The sequence below is a fragment of the Blastomyces gilchristii genome (assembly GCF_000003855.2).
Source record: "Blastomyces gilchristii SLH14081 genomic scaffold supercont1.6, whole genome shotgun sequence".
In the NCBI taxonomy this organism is placed as follows: Eukaryota; Fungi; Ascomycota; class Eurotiomycetes; order Onygenales; family Ajellomycetaceae; genus Blastomyces; species Blastomyces gilchristii.
This window is the reverse complement of record NW_003101677.1, coordinates 666,603-689,200: the sequence shown is the minus strand read 5'-3', so window position 1 is coordinate 689,200 and position 22,598 is coordinate 666,603. Positions and strand designations below refer to the sequence as shown.

Here is a 22,598-nt window from a genome sequence, read left to right as displayed (position 1 = left end):
TTATAGAACTTATAGAGATAATTCTTCATAGTCTAAATTATCTGTTCTGATGCATCATCAGTCTCAGAGTGATAGACAGTTGATAGACAGTGTATAATCTTGAGAACTTGATAGATTCTTATTCAGAGAGTGCTCATGAATTGACAGCTCTGATCTGATACTATAAATCTCAGTAATTCATACATTTGATAGAATAGACTCTGTAGAAAAGCTTCAGTGACTTGTTCAGTATTCATCTTATTACAAGATTTTAATATTATATCTTTACTCAGTTAATTCACAATGATCAGAATATTTCTACAATTCTTACTCTTAGATAGATTGATAGTGAAGTTAATTACTACATCTTATCAGATTCTATCAGAGATATTGAGTGATTTTAATAGATCTTTTCTATAATTCTTTCATGAGATAATAGAAGAACAGTGATTACAGTTTCAGATAAAGTATCTGATACTGTTTAATATCTCAGATCAGTAGAACTCTCAGAAGATTATTCTATACAGTTATTTATAATCTGAATAACTGATTATATATGAATCATGTATCTCTTGCATTATCTGAGTATGTAAGAATTCAAAGTGAGAGACTCAGTGTTGTTCACAGAATTGTAGAATATTATTATCATCAATTGAACATTCTGAGATATCAGTTCTTATACATAGTTTTGAAGAAAATCAGAGTGCTTCTTAATATACTACTTTAATAAGAATCTGAAAAAGTTCATCTGTCTGAGCTGCTGTATACCACAGTTTATTCAGTGTAGAGAAAGTGAAGATATTAATAGCAGTTCTAACTGAAGAAGTATGTATAGTGTCATGAACTGTTTTATCTTGATTAACTAGTATCTTCAGATTCAAGAGCTGATGCTCTCAGTTCATTCAGTGAGTATCTGTTACATCAGATAACATATCTTACTCTTATTATAAGAGAGTATCTGTCATTAAGTTCTGACTGCTAGAATAGTAGTGTATTATAAAATGAAAGCAGCTTAAGAACTCAGATTATTATATCTATTATTCAGTGAGTTTACAGATAGTTATAAAGTATTTGAGATTCTTATAATCTATGATTATCTCAAATTCAGAGATACTTTGAAGTTCAGAGTTTCATTCTTCTAAATAGTATATAATTGTAAGAAGTTTCTTATCATAGATCTCATAATTGTATTCAGCAGGACTTAGTTTCTTAAACATGAAGACATATGATTATAGAATATCTTCATTATTATATTATAATATCACTTCTTCTATTATATAGTCAGAGAAATCAGTCTTAACAACTGTCTCATGATCAGAATTGAATATTATCAGTAGAGAGATATTAATAAATATCTTCTTCATCTATATAAATGCAGCTTCAGTGTTCACTGATTATTGAAATACTGAGTTCTTCTTAGTGAGATCTGTAAGTGATCTCATGATATCTGAGAAGTTTTATATAAATTACTGATAGAAGTTAGTGAATTCAATGAAGCTTTGTACATCTTTCACAGTATATAAAGCTTCTCATTCAAGAATGACAGAGATCTTCTCAGAATTCATTCAAATTCTCTTATCAGCTTCTATGATGAAATCTAAGTATTTAGTACTCTTAACTTTGAAATTGCACTTGTTAATATTAATTAATAGTTCTGCTTCTTATAGTTATTATAATACTCTTTGCACATGTTCTTGATATTCTTTTCTGAATTCATTAGTGAAGATGAGAATGTCATCTAGATAAGTAGATACAAACTTATCAAGAAAATCTCAGAGTGCTCAGTTGATATACTTCTGAAATGTACTGAAGACATTAGTCAGTTCAAAGAGTGTGACTATTCATTCAAAGAGATTATAATATGTTTGAAATATTATAAGCTATTCATCTTCTTCAGTGATATGAATCTTATGAAATGTGATGATAATATTTAGCTTTGTAAATCATTGAGCTCACTTGATTCATGCTAGAGTTTCATTGATGAGAGATAAGAAATATCAATCTTTCTTTATCAATCTGTTCAGATCTTGATAGTTCACACAGAATCAGAGTTCTGTATCTGACTTCTTTGCAAAGAGAATAGAAGCTGCAGTGAAAGAGTTGCTAATATATATAAATCTCTTATCTAACAGATCATTGAGTGTCTTTCAGAGAAGAAGAAGTTCATCTCAAGATATATTATAAAGAGAGTCTCATGATGATTCAGAGTTCTTACTGTTCTTCTTTTTCAACTTGATACTGTGATTCACTTCTGAACCTTGTAAGAGAGGTAGATTTGTAGCATTATTGTCTTATTAGAAGACATCTAGATATTCATGATATTATTAAGAGAGTTTTGTACAAGAATCTGTTATTATAATACAGAATAACTTTTCTAGAGTCTTTTTAATATCAGTCAGACTGATGAAATAGATTGATACATGATTCTGCTATCAATGATTCTTTCAGTGACTTCTTTTTCTGAGCATTTTATAGATGTTAACAAAGATCTATGTCAGATTCATAGTCTTATAAATGTCATTCTTATGAACTCTATCATTGTTAGAGAATATCAAGCTTCTGTTTCAAGTATTCAATAAAATGCCTTGTTCAGATAGTCAGGCAAGTTCTAACATAAGATTGTAATCAAGATTATCAACTTTATATACATAGACATCTTCACATTGATATTCTCTCACATTTATAGTCAGCTTCATCATGTAATGAGTATAAATGTCTTTTAAATCATCAAATCCTGCAAGGAGTTAAGGTCTTGATAAGAGAATACACTGAAGGTTATAATATCTTACAACTGAAGATTTTATCATTATATAGTAACATAGACTGCTGTCTATCATGGCTTTCATATTATACATGTTATCAATCACAGTAGATACAAGAATCACATTTATTGTTATTTTCTCTTCAAATTGTTGTTATCTGACCTCTTTAAGCTTCTATTTGCAAATTTGAATAGAAGCTAATCTTTTCCCTGTTTCATTAAGACATTCTTGTAGTTATCTTCTGAATCTTTCTTCACTGTAATGTGATTGATGCAGACAGGCACTGATTTATTCTTTGAATGAGAAGACACTGATCTTTCTCTTAATTGAGAAGATGTCAGTCTTTCTCTTAAGTGTGAAGATATATAGATTAATTAGCAGTTGAAAGTAATGTATTCTAATCAGTTACAGTTAATACATACTTCATATTGATGTTAATCAGTGACTTCTTCAGAAGTGATCTCAGAGATTCAGAAGCCTGTTCAGATAGTGAAAACTCTTGCTTATATATAGATATTCAAGTTTACTCAATTCATAATATCTGCATCATTGTTATTTCTCAGCATAAGTGAATAAGTTACTGAGATATAATGTCTTCTGTCACTGTTCTGTATACTCTTGAGCTTGATAAGATGATTATTCATTATTCAGAGCTGTGTGCAGAAGTCTTTATAAGTCTAGTCTTTGTCTATACTTACAAGAGTCTGTAAGAGTTTAAAAGTTAATGTCTTCTTAAGCATGTTAATCTTCATTTAATTCTCTTAAGATTAATCATCTACTTCTAGAATCTTGATGTTGAAGTCAGAGATGAATGTTGTAAGAGAAGTATTTCTCTGTCAGATACTCTGTAATCAATCTAATACTTTCTGTTACATGACAGTGTCTCAGAACAGAATATCAAGATATTTCATAATATTATCAGATATTCACAACACTGATTTACATGCTTTTATTTATAAATGAAACTTCTGTTTTATGTGATCTTTCAATCATTCATTAATATACTAATCTTGATTAATTAATGAACTGATAACATCTTCATCTACACTCAGTTTTACAAGTATTTTCATTCTTCATGATGAGTAGAGAGTGAGATTGAAAGTATTAAAATATACAGAAGCATCTAAGCATTCTTTCAGTACTTTTGTATTTAATTCTGTAGATGTTGAAATTGTATAAGTTAATTATTGAATCTCTTTATATTAATCTTGTTAAGTTGCATGCATATCAGTTATTTATTATTATTATAGTTTCAACATTGCTCAGAGTCACTGTGACACTGTGTCTATGCTTATGTTTGAGAATTCTCTCATATTATTGTTAGACATGATTATATTGTTTATTAGATATATGATATCTGTGAAATCTGAAGAAGTGTAATTATATGAATATCTTATATATCTGAGTGTCAGAACTCTCAAGTCTTTCACTGACATTCTCTTTATAGAATCTTATTGTGAGATTAGAGTGACTGATAAGCAAGCTTCTATCTGAGAACTTAATATTCACTTAACTATTTAACTGTTTCTCTATTTCTTACACATTGTTACACATTCAGATATCTCTTGATAAATAATTGTTTCTGATGAGAAGATAATACATAAATAATCATTTTCTAATAAGAAGATAATAAACATTTTTCTAGTGTAAGAGGTCTACACTGAATAGATCAGTATAATATTGATAGATCTTATATAATAAAGAGAAAAATGTTAAAGAAGAAAAAGAAAGAGAAAGTGTAGAAATCAGTGATTGAGATGAATATCTATACATGTATGTGATGATGTATGCAGTAGAGCTCCGGAGTGAAAGAATCTATATATGTTCATAGCAGCTGAGAATCAGCAATTGAGAATGACTGAGAATTGAAGTGTATGTGTTTAATAGTGAAATGAAAGAATCTATGAAGTGTAACAGAATAGTCTATATAATTGATCAGGCGCAGCCCGTCACAGAGAGAGTGTTTCAGAGTATTTATCAATGAAGCTTTCAAAAGCTTCAGAAGAATGTTCACTGACAGAGTATAAGTATAAAGAATTATTATCATTAACTGCAACTGACTCAGTGAAAAGAATATGAGATTATAAATGTATATATAAATGAGATTGTGTTGAATTCATCATCTTAATATTTATTTATTGAATTCTTGTCAATATTATTCTCTTTTTCTTACTTTTTTACAAATATGATATGTTTTCTGCAAGTCTCTTTTTTAAGTGAGTAGTAGTATTATTAATTATCAAGATCTCAAACACATTAATACTAGACTGACTGTATAATCATGTCTGAGATCAGAACCAGATTTTTTAATAGTCTTATTATCAATTCAACTGATTTTATTACATGGTTTTAACATTAGATAGTAGTCTCATACTGTCTCAGTAAGACTTACTATCTACTCTTATCACATTTTTCAAATAAAATCATGATTTTCACTTCTCAATTTAAATTATTTTTATTACTTTAAATGACTTTAAATCTTATTTAAGCATTATCAAAAAGCATTACTTTTTAAAAAATTAAAAATAGGCTAAAAAAAACCTTAAAATGTCTAAAAATAGTAACTTTATGCTAAGAATGAGACTAAATGAGATTAAATAAGATTACTTTCTCATTTTTTTCAAGTCATGGTTTCATTTTAAGATCTCATATATAGTCACTTTGCATGTTTTTTTAATGACTAGTCCCAGCGGGATTCACACTAAGAAATGTATGAGATCAGATCAAATGAAATCAAATGTGAAATTCATGATCCCAGCAGCCAGTCTAATCAATACTAATAGAATAAGACAATTTTAACTCCTGAAGAGTGTATCAAATGAAGCAGTAGTTCAAATAATGATTATATTGACAAGAAATCCTGAATTGGCAGCGATTTTGCGCAAAACAGGTCTCATAACCTGTGGAAGGTGTAAAGCTTGTGTGATTGAAAGGTTGCTAGCTTTGTGGAAAGTTATATGGTGGAAGGATTAGTAAGCCAGATCACGTGACCTGACACTCACATCAACATCGGCGCAACTTTGCAGCTTCAAAAGTTCCCTTTGGTAGATCTTGTCACGCTCGCTGCTCCAAGGTGCTGTGTGAAGGAGACACGAGCGATGGCCAGCTACTAGCTACTTTCAGCAACATTCTTTTGCAAAATTTCACTGTCGATCTTGACATCTGAAGCAAGACTGCAGTGCTTGGAATTAGGCGCGTAGGATTGACATCGCGCGTGTTTGCCTTGAGTGTCACTCTAGCAAACTTCTCTTTCCGGCTCCGAACGGCATAACTACTGTTTATGCTAGTTCAAGACCCAGGGAGTAACTAGCACTCATTTTGGTTGGAGTTAGTTCGTCACGCTACTCCTCGTTTCACCACTCGAATAGTTTCCTTCGACTTTGCCCAGTACTCAGGGTGGTGGATATAATACGGTTATCCTGAGACCAGGAGTGCGCCATGGAAGGTTTTAAAGATGATGATCCTTTTGACTGGTCAATTGATCAGGTTATCGCTAACCTCTGCCTGTCTTCTGCGCCGTGGACTCGTTCTTCTCTCCCTCGCCTGGACCTCACAACACTCGAAACAACCCTCCGCGAAAATGATGTCACGGGAGAAATACTACTTACAGAGATAAACAAGACGACGCTGGCTCAAGATTTAGGTTTGAAATCGCTTGGTCAGCGCGCTACAATATTTCGAGCCGTCGAATATCTACAGAAGCTGTCGCGAAAATATGCAGAGTATAGTCAGTCCCATAAGGTTGATCATTCTCACTCTGTCACAGCCACGCCCCAAACCGCCCCCAGATTGAACCTTCTCCCGGAGACCCCAAGTGCACTTCCCAACTCCCCCTCGCAGTCTCATTCCATTCCTTCTGCTGTAGCTGCGCCCTCAACGCAAAGTAGGGCGGCGGATGTTCTCGAGAACACCAACAAAGCATCGGAGGCAGAACAGCAGGAGAAAGCGCCTTTATTTACTGGCAGTACTTCATTGAACAATCGGCCAAAAGAACATTATGTCGTTGATAATAGTGGGAGAAAACGCCGCAAATTAATCCTGAGTAAACCTCAGGCTCCTATCACTGGGACCCAGGAGGAGAACTTTGGGATTAAACAATCCTATCAGTATATGGGACCTGGGAAGGTGACACTTCCAGATCTCTTTTACAACGACATGGAAGATAGTGACGACGAAACCTTTGTATTGACGGGAGCGAAATGCTCAATTGGCCAAAAGCGCTTTGTGAATAAACGTGTTCAGCACTACTTTCTGCAGGAACCCCGCTCAATACAAACTAAAGAGGGAAAGGACGCTATTGCCATATTTCCATATAGCTCTAAAATTCTGCCCTCGGGTGAGCTGCAATATTTCACACTTTTTACACAAGACAAGGGAGTTGTTAAGGTCTCGAAGGAGGACACCATATCCTGGCCTCAACTCAAACAGGAACGAGATGTATACGACTATCTGCTCGACAAGTACCCAGCTGATGAGGATCAAGGCTTACCACCTTACGGGGATTCTGGCTCAGAAAACGACTATGATTCCGAAACCTGGCAGGAGATAGAGCTTGAAAAACAGGAGGTAGAAATGGAACGGGAAAAGTCAAAAAGACTATCTGGCCCAGAAGTTGACAGCATTATCGACAGATGTGTCGAGCAATTTTTACAGAAGTGGCGGGACCATAAGCTCCCAACTCAGCATCGTAAAGCGCAACGCCTCTGGTTGTCTTCTAGAAAGTGGAATACAAAACATACTCAAACTAAGTCCGCGCAGAGCACTATTGCTCATTTAGACCGGCGTTTGAAAGCGCTTCGAAAGGCCATAAAAGATACTCCATGGTCAAAGGCGAGCGAAGTACAGCAGCAATGTCAGTCAATGGAGGAGACTGTCTTCAATCGGGAAGTACAAAAGTGGACAATATCCATTCTAGAACTTGACACATGTCCCCCAAAGCCTCCACCAGCGGCCACTCCTGTAAAGCGCCCAAAGCCTTCTATACCCGAGGACGAGGAGTGGCTAAGCTCTGAAGACGATGATGAAGATATCGAGGATATCAATGATTTCATTGTGCCGGACGAAGATGTACCTCTTTTGGACCGGACTGAGGATAACAGACAGCCTTCTGCACAAGCTCCGACCCCGTCTAGAAATGAACTAGAGAGTGAAGACGATATTGTCACGCCCAAATTTTTGCGAACACGACGCTATAAAAGCTTTCGCCCTTCAGAACCCATGTCTGCTCGACAGCATTCCCCCGACCATGTTCGGACAAAAACCTCAACCTCACCGGCGCAATTACGACAAATACAACAATATCATAAAGGGCCCGTTGAGATTGTAGATTTAACCAGGAGCTCAGATGAGGTATCCAACCACCAGTTCGATGTTAAAACGCCGCCACTTAATCCTGTTAATGATTCTATTCTTCCGCCTCCTTCACCCCGATCGCGACTGCTTAACGACTTCACCCAGACAGGGAAGAAGAGTCAAGAAACATCGACTTCGAAGGTTTTGGCAGAAACAGCGCGGGTAGATTGGTCAATGCTTGAGGAGCGTTCAGATCGTGACCAGTTGTTGAACAAACTAGTTTGGTCCATGTTTCAGGAAGAGCGTCACGAATTGCACCAATTAATCAATTCAGTCACGTTAGAACGAGCCAAAAAGCGAGTCCGGAAAGCTCTACGCAGTGTGTTACAACACTCCCACCAAATCCAAAGTGGTCACAGACACACCCTATTCTTGAGGATTGCTGCGCTCTATGTTTCCTGGCTTCGCTGCAAAAGACTATCGGCCATGCAAGGCATCCCAAAAGCATTTATTGAGGATACACTCACAGATAAAACTAGTTACGATGATTTCCACCCTAGACTCTGTGAGGTTCTCAAAGCTTTTTTAGACGAGAAGGTTCCAGTAACAAACGCCGCTGCCGGGCAACTACAGGATGTTTCCTCAAACAAAAGGAATAAGCCTGAACATTCCGCCTCCATACAGGTGCCCGCAACTGAGCAAACTCAGGAGCAGGATTTTCAAGAACTTTCTAATGGCTCTGAAGTTGAATCACGTCATACTCCACATAGGAAGCGAAAAAGAGCTGTCAAGGAAAGTCAAGAAGCCATGGACATTCAGAGAAAAGCTCAGCGTCGCGTTAAACAACAGGAAGCCCAACGGAAACGGCTTGCTCGCGAGCTAGGGGGAACAGGTATAAGCAACACAGATCCAGAACGGCAGGCTATTAGTTTTGATGACCCAGTTATATACCTTCACAGTTACATCGGTGCCCGGGTGAAACCCCACCAGTTAAGTGGAATTCAGTTCATGTGGCGAGAATTGATCAAGGATGAGAAACGTCAAGGCTGCCTTTTGGCTCACACAATGGGACTGGGGAAGACGATGCAGGTGTAAGTATGGCTTTGTTTTTCTGGTGAATGTTAGCTAACATATAGCAGGATATCGCTTTTGGTGAGCATTGCAAATGCCGCGGCTTCTGATGACCCTGCAGTGAGGAACCAGATTCCCAAAGAACTTCAACTTTCTCGCACACTCGTACTGTGTCCGTCATCATTGATTGAAAATTGGTGGGAGGAGCTTTGCATATGGACGCCCAATGACCCTACGACAAGCCGCAATATTGGACCATTTCACAAAATTTTACCCACACTTCAAATTGAGGAGCGTCTAGAGGGTATATCGTCCTGGTACAAGAAGGGTGGCATTTTGCTGATGAGTTATGATATTTTCAGAGCATTGGTTCTTAACAAAGCAACAAAAAATCGACCGCCAGCACTTGACAGCCGGGCTCATGAAAAAGTTAGGAAACACCTCCTAGAGGGACCGCGCATTATTGTCGCGGACGAAGCTCACAAGTTGAAAAATCGAAATGCAGGGGTTGCCGAAGCATGTCGGGCGTTCGTGTCAAAGAGTCGCATTGCATTGACAGGGTCTCCTCTTGCTAACAATTTGAGTGAGTACTACGCAATGATTGACTGGATCGCCCCAGGGTATCTTGGAGACTTCGTACAGTTCAAAGCCAAGTATATTGAACCGATTCAAGAAGGGCTCTATGCAGATAGCTCGCAGTGGGAACGCCGACAGTCCTTGAAGAAGCTGCAAGTTCTAAAAAAAGATATCGATCCAAAACTTAATCGAGCGGACATTTCAGTCCTAAAAGGGTCTCTTCCCCAAAAAGTTGAGTTTGTGATCACTGTTCCGTTAACCCCGCTTCAGGAGCAAGCATACAATGCTTATATTGCTGCCCTTGGAGCTTATGACAGTGTTGGGAATCCAAGACTATGGGATTGGTTGTCTATCTTGTCCCTGCTTTGCAATCATCCTGGTTGTTTCATGGAGAAGCTCCGAGATCGAAGCAAAGGTCCACAAAAGCCCCCGTCAAGCCGCGCCTCTCCTGATACCGATTCTGAAATACCAGAGGACCCTTCAATCCCTCACGTTCTCCTGTCTTCCGAGATTCTCTCTGGACTAGAGAAGATTTTCACCACTGACATGGATATGTGGTCACTCGAGTTGTCTCACCGAGCGCTAGTTGCGGATCAAATAATTGAACGCTCGATCGCGGCCGGGGACAAGGTGCTGTTGTTTTCTCATTCAATTCCGACGCTCAATTATCTTGAACAGGTCTTAAGGCAAGCAGGACGAACCTACTCTCGACTTGACGGGAAAACACCCGTTGCCACACGCCAGGTAGCTACGAAGAACTTCAACTCAGATTCCAATACTCAGGTTTATCTGATCTCTACAAGAGCGGGAGGACTAGGTCTTAATATCCCAGGAGCAAATCGCGTGATTATTTTCGACTTCCAGTTCAATCCGACATGGGAAGAGCAAGCTGTTGGGCGAGCGTACAGGTTAGGCCAACTTAAACCAGTATACGTTTATCGCTTTCTTGCAGGCGGGACATATGAGGATATTATGCATAATAGAGCTGTTTTCAAAACCCAACTTGCCTTCCGGGTTGTTGACAAGAAGAACCCCATCCGCTGGGCGTCCAAGAATGTTAGGGACTACCTCTTTAAGCCAAAGACTGTTCCGCAAAAGGATCTTTCGGAATTTAAGGGGAAGGACCCAGCAGTTCTTGATAAGATTCTAGCAGAGCAGGACAATATCAGGAAGATTGCGCTCACAGAAACATTCCAGCGTGAGGATAACGACAAACTGACTCCCGAGGAGGAAAAAGCAGTCCAGGAAGAGCTTGATGACGAAAGGCTCAAACGGAACGATCCAGGTGCTTGGCAGAAAAAGCAAGAATTGCAGGCGGCGGCGCGACGATCAGCCTTTCCTCATCCTCCGTCAGTAATGGGTAGCACTCCATACCCTTCAAGCTATACGACGCCTAATTTTGAGCCTCTCTCTGCAGCTTCTAGGCTGCCAATGACAAGTCCGGTCATGGGCCCACCTGCATTGACACCTGACACAAGCCTATTTAGACAAGTAAACCAGCCAAGGCTCACGAATGAGCCCGGCGTATTGTCATCGTTCCGCCCTGAGATCGACGGAACCATGACCTCCACACCGCCTGCACTGGCTGGAGCCACCTCCAACGGCCCATTACTGTTCGGTGGTGGCACAAATATATCTTCCATTCCGCCCTCACCAACCGGAAATATCTTCAATGGTGCAAGACCACTCAATAGCCAAACAAGTCTTAATAATACTGAGAAAGGCAATGGACCCCAAACGGAGCCCGATAATGGGTATAGACCTCCGGCAGCCGACCAGGAGATGTATGATAAGACACGTGCTGGTTCTGCCTTGGAAAAAGAAACGAATACACCTCAATCTAAAACCAGTACGTCAGGCTGCCGTCAGCAATAAACATTTGTTTTGTAGCTTTTCACTGTGTTTTCTATCGCAACTATTTTCTTGTTCCTTTTTCCTTTCCTCACGCTAAATCTCCATCCCCTCCTCTGTCCTTGTCCAGTATAGCTCTCTAGATATACTTCACATGTCAACTGAAATTCAACAACTCTGCCAAACTCTACCGGGCTACATCGCGATGAATTTGATAGAAGAACTTCGATACCCAATAAAATGGCCCAGGAAGACTATCGGTTTATCTTTCAATCCTACATCATAGAGACAGCACTCATGTACCCGGCCGGATGATAAAGAGCGCCATCCGGAACATTGCCCTTAACTTTTCTCACGCTCTCCTATATGTCCTTTCTTTTTCCTTTTGTTGTTTTTCCTTTTGTTGTTTTCCCTTTTCATGTTTCTTTGTCTTTTTCTTCTTTTTGTCCTTTTCATTACTACCCCACCCTTGTGTATTATTATTTCCTCGGAATTAGCCCAAGTTCGGGTTATTCTTCTTTGTGCCTTGATGCTCTACATGAAATCTCCTTTTGTGGTTTTTTTTTTTTTTTCCTGGCCCATGTGCATGCGTGTGGGCGGTTGCATCTTTCTAGCGGGAATGGGAAAAGGAATTGGGATGGGAATTGGGGAATTGACGTTTATTTAGTACCGTTATTCTCTAGTGTCATTTTTCTCTTCTAAGGAAGTTCAATGGGTTGGGCATGTATCTCCTCAATAAATCAATGCGGCATAAATCTGTTGCAGGCTTGCATTCTAGAATCGGACTGAAGAATCAACTTGCCGTACTTGGATGTAAAGTTCACACAACCACACGTCTGTGGGCATAAAAGGGTTATATCTCATCGGATTTTTTTAGTTCTCTATTTTGCCTTGATATTAAATCTCACTCTGGCAGGCAAAACACATCCCTCCCTACAGCGGAATAATTTTGTGGCCCTGTTAAGTGACTAACTCACATCCTCTCCATAAAAAATTGATACATCTCCTTCCTTACTTCTTCTGTGCCGGGGTACATCCCCTTTGGCATATCGAAATAACCATGCGGCGCGCCGGGGGGCGATTTTGACGATGGCTTCCCCACCAGCCATCTGACATTTGGCGCTCATGAAGATCGTGTCGTCGAAGAGTACATCTTCTGTTCCATAGGTGAAGAAGGTCGGAGGTTGCTTTGTCTTGGCTGGTAGGTCAAAGAAATTGAAGTAGAGAGGGGAAATGGAAGGGTCTTTGAAGTTTGTGACGGGATCAGGGAACTGGCTTCCTGTATTGTGCAAAGGAGGTTTTGTTGGTAAGTATACTACTGTTCTATCTGTATTTTCTTTCTTCTTTTTATGTGTCTTTTCTTCTTTCTATCCGGACGTCCCTTGGTTCGTCATATGCGAAGAAGCTGGTTTGCGGGAATTACGTACCCTGCATTTATCCATGAATTGAAGGCCGATGACGAGGGGAGGATCTTGTTTCAAATTGAACATAGAAGGAGTCCATGAAACGTCGAAAACGCCGAAATGAAGAGCCAGCCCTTTGAGTTTGAATTGGGAGAACTTTGGATCCTTGTGGCTAAGGAGGCGCTGAGCAGTAACCATAGCAAGGTGGCCACTGGCAGACTACATTTGCGAGAGTTGGTTAGAGATGTCATGGCTGGAATTGAGGTCACTTCTCTGCACTAGCTTTTCTCTTTAGCAACAGACAATGCAGAAAAGAATCTAGAATATTCAGAGAAGTAGGTTATTGGGAGTATACCTCTCCACCAAGCAATTTCAGAGGTGGCTCAAAATAGTAGCTGGCACAAGAAACCATCGCCGGAAACCGAGTCCTCCCTAGTCCAAGACAACAGTGATAGACTGTTTGGCTAAACCTTCCTGCGGAAGGTACACATATATACATACAAGGATATACTTTTGGCTTCTAGGGGCTTCTAACCCGGGGTTACAAGATCCCCTACAGAAGATCACCAGAAAAGTCACCGAGGATTTGAATTTTTAAGACCTGGGGCGGATTCTAGACTCAACGACTGGCTCGGACCACCAATTAATAAGTAATTATTCGTTTGAATCGCCCTAGCTCGCCAGGACACCGCAATACAAGCAATGGGGGCCGGAGGAGTCCTCTTCACAGAGAGCGGGCACGGTTTACGTTACCGCATAGTTTTGTTAAGTTATGAGACGGCCACTGAGAGACCTTCTGGTGAGGACCTGCATAGAAACCCTGGTGACCGAAGACTGAGCTCATTAGTGGATAGCGCGCTGGTTATCACAAAAATTGTTTTTCGAGCAAGTGGATTGGAATTGGATGCAACTAAAATGGCTGTAACGAATGGAAAAGCGGTTTAAAACAGTCTTTGCCAAGAAGTCCACATCTGGTTCCCATCAAGGCGAGTGTGGTTGGCAAGAGTAAAAACTGCAAACATGATTAAAAGGAATATTTGAAGGTAACAAATGGAAATGGAAAGAGAGAGTAGCAAGTAGGTATTAAATTACGGAAAAGAAAGGAAGGATGAAAGAAATTGTAAAGATTGTGTTACAGAATTTCCCAACAAATTGAAGACAGTATATGCAGGAGCTGTAGGTAGATGGGAGTTCAAGGTCGAAACGATTTCTTGAGATGAAAATATAGAGTAGCAGGGCAAGGATTTAGTGCAACAGAAGGAGCTGCACTATTACTGAAGTAATTTCTCCAAATCGGCAATACGTGACATCCGATCCTCACCCTTTCGGTCTAGTTTCTCTCTGAACGCCGTCGTCATCAGCGTACGTTTCTCTTTCTGCTTGTGTAGGACCCGATCTTCAATACTGTTCTCCATCACAAGACGCCATATAGTCGTTGGTCTTTTTTGTCCTAGACGATATACGCGGTCAACAGCCTGGTCTTCAATAGCTGGAGCCCACCAGCTGTCGGCAAGGATGACTTGGTTTGCTGCGACGAGGTTAAGGCCGACACTGCAGACGTTTAAACTAGCAAGAAGCACGGTGCAGTTTGGGTCGTTTGATAGAGCCTTCATCGCTGCGTCTCGTTTGGCAGAGCTCATTCTGCCATCTATGCGGGCAAATGTGATGCCATTACGCGCCAGCTGGGGCTCGACTATGTCAAGAAAAGACACCCATTGGCTGAAGACGACAGTTTTCGTATTGGGTGCTTGGCCCTTAGCTGTGAGGATTTTCAGCAGAGCTTCAATCTTGCTGCTGGTAGTTTCGGGATCGATGTCAATTTCATTTGTATCTTCGCCAAGGTCTGCCGCAGGGGCAACTAGACTTTTGCAGTCTTCGATTTCTGCCCGGCAAAGTGGGCATTTGTGTTGGCGCTCAATGGCTTGTTCGATGCAAGAATAGTCAAACGTGTGAGCGCATGGAGTAATGACAGGCTGACGGAGGGTGTCAAGGCAAATAGCGCACATTTCTTGACTTTCGATTTTAAGTTGAAGAAGAGCTTGGAGTGCTTTGATATTTTGAGGGGTTAATGCTACCACTTTGTGCTGTTCTAGCAGTTCCATAAGGTTATTAATGCGGTTTTGGCAAAGCTTCCAGTGATTGCACACTTGGCGCATGCGGAGTAGAACTTCGAGGAGAACAGAATACGTTGCACCTCCATTCTTGTTATTGGCATTGGCTTGATAGTCCAAAAGGACTCCCTTGGCTTCCGCCCTAGACTCTTTCTTAGCTGGTGTTGGGACAAAAGATAATTGGATTGGATATGCTAAGCACTTACTGAAACATATCGTATTTCTCCTGTTCATGTGGAAGAAATTTGACGTGAAGCACATGGGAAGAAAGTGGTGGAAGACGGAGATTGATGAAATTCATGTCCTTCTTCCGTCGTAGACAAATGGTACCCATCAAGGCCTGGAGAAGAAGGTTCGCATTTGGATCACAAGCAGTAAGGGGACGAATTACAGCGCTATTGAAGACTGTCAGGTCTTCGAGGCCTCCTGAAATTCCTAGAAATTTTACTTGTGAGTATAAATCTTTTAGGTTATTGACGATGGGTGTTCCGGTGAGCGACCATCGAGAATCGGCTTCCAACTTGCATGCTGCGCGCGCTCCTCGGGTACGAGGGTTTCTAATCGTATGGCCCTCGTCTAGGACGACCCGGCGCCAACGTAAAGAGAATAACCCTTGCGAGGGCTTGGAATTCGGTAATTTGTTCTCAATTGGAGCATATTCCGAAGCAAGAGCTCCATACGTAGTAATAACCACATCATAGTTATTGAGGTTCTTTGCCTCCTTTTTACCCACTCCGTGATAAATCAAAACTCTGAGGGCCTGATCGTTGTGAATATGTTGTGCGATTTGATCTCGCCAATTGCTCATAACGCCAAGAGGTGAGATAACAAGGGTCGTTTTCGATGATTCTTTTGTTTTCGGGGCTGAATTAGCCAATATAAGTGATATAATCTGTACTGTTTTCCCGAGGCCCATATCATCCGCTAGAATGCCACCGCTGGCAAGAGGTGGTTCCGTTGCCGTTGTGTAGTTAGTCGCGATGTTTGTAAACATGTTGCCAGACCTCTTCCAAAGCTGGACAACGTCTCGAGACCCTTTACTTGGGAACTTTGGAGATTCTTTGTCCAGCATCCATGCAAGACCTTGACGTTGATACGGAAGCAATTCTGTGGAAAGAGCCTTCGGACATGATGCCATGGGCATCCTCGCTAGTTCCTCTTCGTTTGTTCCAAACTTTTCCACAACTTGGCCCATCTCTCTAGGATTAAAGCTTGTGCTTTGGCCGATGATATCTTCCAGGGAGGCTATTTCCTTCTGAGATTCATTTCCATTTGGAATATATAGATTTGTATAGGTTGGGTTTTCAGAAGCTTGCCACTGTTGGCCTTTGCCTTTTGCTAGAGGGCGGGCTTGTTTCCCGGCCTGCTTTGCAGCCTCTCTTGCGTACGCCGCACATTGCTTCGCCCTTTCCCTTCGGAAGTGTTTGATGGTTTTGAGAGGAAGGCGATCGCGCTCCATTTTCCTCATAAGTTCTACCTGTTGAACTGGCTGGCTAGTTCCGTAGAGTTTAAGCTCGATGGGACAATCAAAAAAACCCTTGTCACCAGATAATATGCCTTCTACGAGCAGCGATCTAGAGTCCTGAGCTTTTTTTTTTAGCAAATCCCTATGTCTTTGATTGCCAGGTATACTTACCATGTATGGTGCTAACTTGCTAGCAATAGTGCGAGGAAGATGTCCAATTTGAGTCCCCATAACATTATCAACCCGGATAGCATTTGGATCATAACGATTATTTGGCTCTCTTTTGATTGCTACATATTCCCCAGCCGTTGCGTGCCCGTTGTAGTATCTAAGGCCAACGACTTTTGACGAGAGAGTGTCTGCGAACAGTTAGTAATTGAACGGAAAGGATATGAAAAGGCAAGACATAGTAAATACCATATAGCTGGAAATTAGTAAAAGCATCTTCATCCAAACTTTGGGCGGCGTCTACAATCTCAGAGGCACCCGTTTCGTCCTCATCTGCCTGTGTACCCCTTCCCTGGCTAAACGAATGATTCTGAGAGGACTCGATGCTTCGGTGTCCGGCAGAAGTAGAATTGGGAAATCTCGCTGCTTTGCGTGGTTGATCGCAGGAGTCCGTGAGATCGATAATCTCAATCTTCCGCTTATCTCGGGATGAAGCCATCTGCGCTCGACATCAAAATGTGATGTCAAAAGCGGGCGAGCTCCCCTACTTGGATGCCAAATGTGCGTGGAATGCTAAGGGAATGCGATGGGCCAATAAAATCGTTTAATGAGTAATAAAATAGGTCTCTATGCGGAAGTGGGTGAGATGTGGATTGAATTTTTGTCTGCGCGCAGCTTGCGAAGAATTGTCCTTCCCTCGAAGGCGCGTGTTGAAGCCCCTGAAATAAAAGCGCGCTACGCCGCGATGTCACGTGAATAACCTTAATTCTGGTCCTAAAAACTTTATTTTGACCCCATAGCTTTCCCTGCTCCAGGCAAAATGGTAGTTATCATGATATGGCGTGATTATATAAATCTTTGCTCATCACTAAGATGAAGAAGTTGAAGCTATCAATATGTCAACAATGGCCAGCTGATAATCTGTTTTGACACTGTAAATTTTCGGTGCAACTACTCCAATACTGAGTCGGGGCAAGCGAACCAATAAATAGAGCGGCTTTTTTCTTTCGTTTTTCGGTGACCCTACTGCCTAAATAATTGGCCTCTGTCGAAACATTGACCATGATTGGAGCTATTTAGCGAAGCTCTGTTCAGCTCGTGGAAGCTTTTGCCAACAACCGCTACTTTTACATCCCTCTTCCTAACGGTAGTCGGATACGAAACCAAAGGAACTACGAATTCCTTTACGCCACCCTACCTAGTCTATACATAACAATGAAACATGGTGAAATTGTTATTCCGCCATCGTACCTCGTTGCGGTTCGGCAACTTCAGAACAAGTATGATGAAGCCATTGCTGCTGGGCGGATCCGGCCGGTTCTCTTCCCCCATAGCTTTGCACCCTTGATCATTCTTGTTCTCTCACTCCTTGTGAAAACCCCCCGGAATGGGCATTTTACAATCATCAAATACCTGTCGTTTGGCTCTGTGATTTGTTCAGGATTATTGAACATCATCCAATCCCGAATGTATCTTGGAGGGAATGGATGTGTTGTCGGAATCGCTTCCTTCTGGTATATAATGTTGAGTGCGTCATTGCTAGTTTTAAACGATCCTCAAGGACGTTTCAAACGCATTGAACGAACGACAATATTTGCACACAATAGGGAAAACTGCTCCAGTTGTTCTGAGAATCACGTTTTAGCGACCATATCCAACAGATCTCTTGAAGATAAAGAAATTGGAAACACAAATTTCCGATTGTCACGAACTACAAAGAAGGCCCTGCAACCGGGAATCAAGTGCAACCATCGCCCTGAAGCAGGCAGCGAGATGTATATTTTGCGGTGGCAAGCGTATCCAAACACATTTCCTCATCGTTTGGTATGGGTCTAGGACCTTATTGTCAATATGCGGGGCCCTGGCTGGAATTGGCGTATTTCTACAATTCCCCTATTACCAAAATCAGTTTCTTCTCACCTCGATCCGCTTTCACGTGGAGTTAGGAAGCCCGAAATTATGAACTTGAGTAATACCAAATCCGCCGCCAAGTCCGCACTATTCCAGATGACATGGAGTTATCTTGGCCTAGACGCTCTAAAAGTCATCATGATGCTCGATCCCTATTTCTGGGGCGTTGTTTCTTCCCCACCCCCATTTCCTCTTGACTCCTTCGGCACGTTCGGAAATATTACTACCCAAGCCTATCGACTTCTCCTCTCAGTGATGGGCGTTATATGTGCAGTAGAATGTACGGCTTGGGCTATTTCTCTACTTTCTCTTAGCATTTCATTATGGGTCCCTTTCGCTCGCACATGGACATCCATTCCAATTGAAGCCCCATGGTTATATCCAAAAATATTCGGACCTTGCTTTTCCTCGCTTCTAGATCACGGGCTCATCGGCTTCTGGAGCAAGTGGTGGCACCAGGTTTTCCGCTTCAACTTCCTCCAGCCCAGCAATTGGATCTACGCGCATCTTCCACAGCGACTCCAAAAGCCATTCGTAAGACAATCTCTCCAGCTTTACATTGCGTTTGGTCTAAGTGGCCTATTGCACGCCGCCGGCAGCTACACGCAACTCGCCCCAACAAAACCTTTCCCCAACCTTTTCTTGTTTTTCTTCCTTCAAGCCCCGGCAATCATGTTTCAGGACTTCGTTGCCAAGAATATCGTTACCCTTCTCCCGTTTAACCCTCCGCGTTGGCTCCGTCGATCGACAAATTTCATCTTCGTTGTGACATGGGCGTTTCTAATTGGACCCTTGGGTGCGGATGATTTCGCAAAAGGCGGAATATGGTTGGTTGAGCCGGTTCCACTCAGCCCCATTCGTGGTTTGGGGTTTGGTGCGGAGGGTCAAGGCTGGTGGTGCTGGAAAGGGCAGGCCTTTAAGCAATGGAGAGGCGAGAAGTGGTGGGATGTTGGGATACGGATTATGTGAAATCTGAGTTGAATGTGTCAATAGACCTACAAGCTCGCTGTGGATATACATTTTCCAGACATGCGCAACTTATATTGGCCAGTTTCAAATACTCTCATGATATGAATGGAAAGGGGAGAGGTGGCCCCTTTCCGTGGCGTGACTGAATTTTCCTCAATTAAGCTTTCGACCTCTCGATAGAAAAGGCGGAGGAATTCTTTTTCGGTATCCCGAGCATGCTTTTCAAATATTTTTTTGGCTACTTAAGTCTCCTGGGGGAAACTCGCAGATAGGGTTGAAGAACCATCCCAAGTATGCTATTTTTCTCCAGTTGCCCCTAATTCCACCCTATTTCAAGATTTTTATAGATTAGACAATACATGACTTATAATTAGATAAAATGACGTGGTTCGATCGAGAGATGCTGTGCGATTTCCAAGTTTGATCAAATACGTAGGTAATTATTCGTCTTCCTCCTCGTCTTCATCGGTGTCTGGTTCAATATTCAGCGTGGGAATCTCATCATCAGATCCGTCATCACCTTCCCCGGAACCACCACTCTTAATTGCACTGGTATCCTTGACAGGTAAAATGGAAGCCTCCTGTCTCGCGTCATCTGCACCGCCACTCCTTCTCTCAATTTTCTCTGTACTGGTTGCTGCAATTTGAGAATTTTGTCTAAGGATTGATTGAATAGCTGGCGCTGGTTTATCGAAGTCCGTGGTCCTTTCTGTTGTGGGAACAGCAGGTATTTGTCCCGTAAGAGTCGTCGCCGAGGAATTGAAGGATTGCATCGTTTCAACACGTATTCTTTTAGTCTGTGAAGTCATCAGATTATGAGATGCCGCTGGTGGAAGTGCTTGCTCATCAGTCATTTGAATATCATCCAAAGCTCGTTTGTTTATTGGCCGAGTGAGTTCCTCAGGTACCACATTTGACGACGATACGAAAGCGGCCATTGACTTCGGTTTAGATTCGTCTTCTTCATTCGCCAGTTCCCATTCGCTTGATTGAGAGACTCCTATTAGGACGGGCATCCTTGGCCGTAGAAGTGATTCAACTCCAGGCGTTTCTGGGTAACATCGAGCAAGAAATGGGATAATGCTCGGGGTATTGCAACGACTAGACGTTGCTGGGACGGGGTTGAGGACGCTGGCCATCATGATAGATTTGCTCCTTGTTATGATCGCCGTTCGGTCAATTTCGGTCCGGAGATACGGTGGTGTGTGTTCCGTCGGAAGGGCTGTGAGGAGGCTTGTAAGAAGATCCTCAGCCGCACCTTTTAACCCAGGGAAAGAATGTTCCGCGTCAATGGTGGCTATTGGGTTTAGATTCAGGAAAGAGTCTACATTGCTTGTCGACGGGTTTGGCTTCGCGGCAGACTTGGCACTAAGATGCTGATTAACGCCAACAGCCTTGTTTTCTGAGGAAGGCAGGAGGTCCTGGCACGCGGATCTGATGATTGATGCCAAGGATGTTACACCAGGTCTTGTGATGGACGGCCCAATGATAGGCATGACAGTCTTTATTATTTGGTAAACGCCAATCCGTATGTTGACATTGCCGCTTTCAGCTTCAAACGTCCAAAGAGTTTGATCAAGACAGCTTTGTGCAATTGAGATACTCCCTAGACCAAATCTTTCGACGACAGCGCGCAGCAGATCTAGGGTCGCAACGTGAAGTTTGGGTAACTCAGCCCAAAGGCACTCCCGTTCCTCCCGGCCAACTTCGAGATTTAATTCTGTCCCACGCTGTGAAGCGTCATCATCTGATAAAGGGGAAGTCACCGAAACTAAGCGATTGGACACATCAAGTATGGACCCTAAAGGCATCGAGATTGTGGAGCTAGTTGGCATTGCAACGAATTCAGTAAGCAGCTTTAGAAGACTTTCTAACTTCTCAGTGCCAGCATATATACCCTGCCAGGTTGGAGACCCTAGCGCGTCGGGGCTATCATCTCCAACTGGGCGATTGTAATTCTTTGATCTAGATGCTTGGCGTAAGGAGTTATCAACAGACTCCCACTGTTCTACAACCGCTCGGAATAGGTGATCGCTTGTCTGATGTATGGACGATATTGTAGCCCTGCAAGCCTTAAGCCATTCTTCTCCACTGGTATTCTTTGGAGCACATTGATGTAGCGCGATAAATAGCTGCTGCGCCAGGCGTACCCCAGATTTTGACAATGAACCAGGAACGCCAAACGACCCCACGAGGGGCAGAATCAAGCCGTGGATTTGGGAAGAGAACGGGCGAAATATGGTAGGATGATGAGGAAGCAATTCGAGAAACACATGCAGCACAGTTTCAAGCAATGGAGTAATCCGTTTCAGTTGCCTCGCTTGCCCGGCTACTGGCTTCACAGAAACTAAATTCAAGCAAGATGTAATGAAAGTGGGCAGCGACGGTGTCGTTATTTCTCGCACCAATGTTTGGTATGGATAAGTTAGTCGGAATATGCGAGTCAAGGTAATGAGGCACAGTTTTTTCGTTGACAGTGGGTCAGATCTCTGTGTCAGCGGTTAGCAGGAGTTGGGATGAACAGGATTAGGTGCACGAGACGAGAAAACGAATGAAACTCACCGCTAGAATACTTAGTAGAGCCCGAACCCAAGCCTCAGAACCGCGAAGAATCTCCCACTGGCCTGCTTCTATTACTACCTTCACAAGGATAACCGCAGTCCAGCGTCCTTCAACGCGATGATCTTGAAGCAGACTCGTGATGCGGGCTTTTAATTTCTGTACAAGCAATGCAGTATCTGACTCCCTTGGAGTTTTTTTCTGGGTTTGAGGAGCCGATAATATACTTCCACAATCAGCGAAAGCTGTCGCAAGGTAGATTGCAATCGACGGGAGCTCTTTCGCTGGTGTAGTAAGTAAGCGGTGCGTCGCGGCGCGGAGGCAAGTAGGAGCTGCCATGGCGGGCGGCGGAAGGATTGAAGCTGGAAATTGAATAGTCTCGGAATTTAGAAAAACCGGTCAACGAGACATTTCTTAGCGATTCATAAGAGGCGCTTTGCTTTCAATCCCAAAATCTGAGCGGGGATAAAAGTTGAAATTC

At 42.0% G+C, this 22,598-nt stretch overlaps 5 protein-coding genes across 5 annotated transcripts; 2 read left to right on the top strand and 3 right to left on the bottom strand.

Moving 5' to 3' along the window:
• Nucleotides 1–5,753: 5,753 nt before the first annotated feature.
• On the top strand, nt 5,754–12,604 carry BDBG_03706 (SNF2 family helicase/ATPase). Its single transcript, XM_031721359.1, has 2 exons — nt 5,754–9,124; nt 9,173–12,604. The coding sequence occupies exons 1-2, from the start codon at nt 6,180–6,182 to the stop codon at nt 11,553–11,555; spliced, it is 5,328 nt and encodes a 1,775-aa protein (XP_031577892.1). The 5' UTR covers nt 5,754–6,179; the 3' UTR covers nt 11,556–12,604.
• On the bottom strand, nt 12,500–13,338 carry BDBG_03705 (uncharacterized protein; the record flags this gene model as incomplete). Its single annotated transcript, XM_031721358.1, has 2 exons — nt 12,955–13,338; nt 12,500–12,810 (listed from the first exon to the last, which is right to left on the bottom strand). The coding sequence occupies exons 1-2, from the start codon at nt 13,130–13,132 to the stop codon at nt 12,500–12,502; spliced, it is 489 nt and encodes a 162-aa protein (XP_031577891.1). The 5' UTR covers nt 13,133–13,338.
• A 110-nt stretch (nt 13,339–13,448) lies between these two features.
• On the bottom strand, nt 13,449–17,364 carry BDBG_03704 (SNF2 family helicase). Its single transcript, XM_031721357.1, has 4 exons — nt 16,928–17,364; nt 16,682–16,869; nt 15,252–16,627; nt 13,449–15,187 (listed from the first exon to the last, which is right to left on the bottom strand). The coding sequence occupies exons 1-4, from the start codon at nt 17,175–17,177 to the stop codon at nt 14,206–14,208; spliced, it is 2,796 nt and encodes a 931-aa protein (XP_031577890.1). The 5' UTR covers nt 17,178–17,364; the 3' UTR covers nt 13,449–14,205.
• Nucleotides 17,365–17,518: 154 nt separating this feature from the next.
• On the top strand, nt 17,519–21,284 carry BDBG_03703 (uncharacterized protein). Its single transcript, XM_031721356.1, has 3 exons — nt 17,519–19,990; nt 20,235–20,449; nt 20,511–21,284. The coding sequence occupies exon 1, from the start codon at nt 18,530–18,532 to the stop codon at nt 19,556–19,558; it is 1,029 nt and encodes a 342-aa protein (XP_031577889.1). The 5' UTR covers nt 17,519–18,529; the 3' UTR covers nt 19,559–19,990; nt 20,235–20,449; nt 20,511–21,284.
• Nucleotides 17,721–22,597, bottom strand: BDBG_03702 (uncharacterized protein). The gene is made up of 2 exons (XM_002625597.2): nt 22,121–22,597; nt 17,721–22,047 (listed from the first exon to the last, which is right to left on the bottom strand). Exons 1-2 carry the CDS (start codon nt 22,454–22,456, stop codon nt 19,999–20,001), a joined length of 2,385 nt encoding a protein of 794 aa, XP_002625643.1. The 5' UTR covers nt 22,457–22,597; the 3' UTR covers nt 17,721–19,998.
• Nucleotide 22,598: the final 1 nt, after the last annotated feature.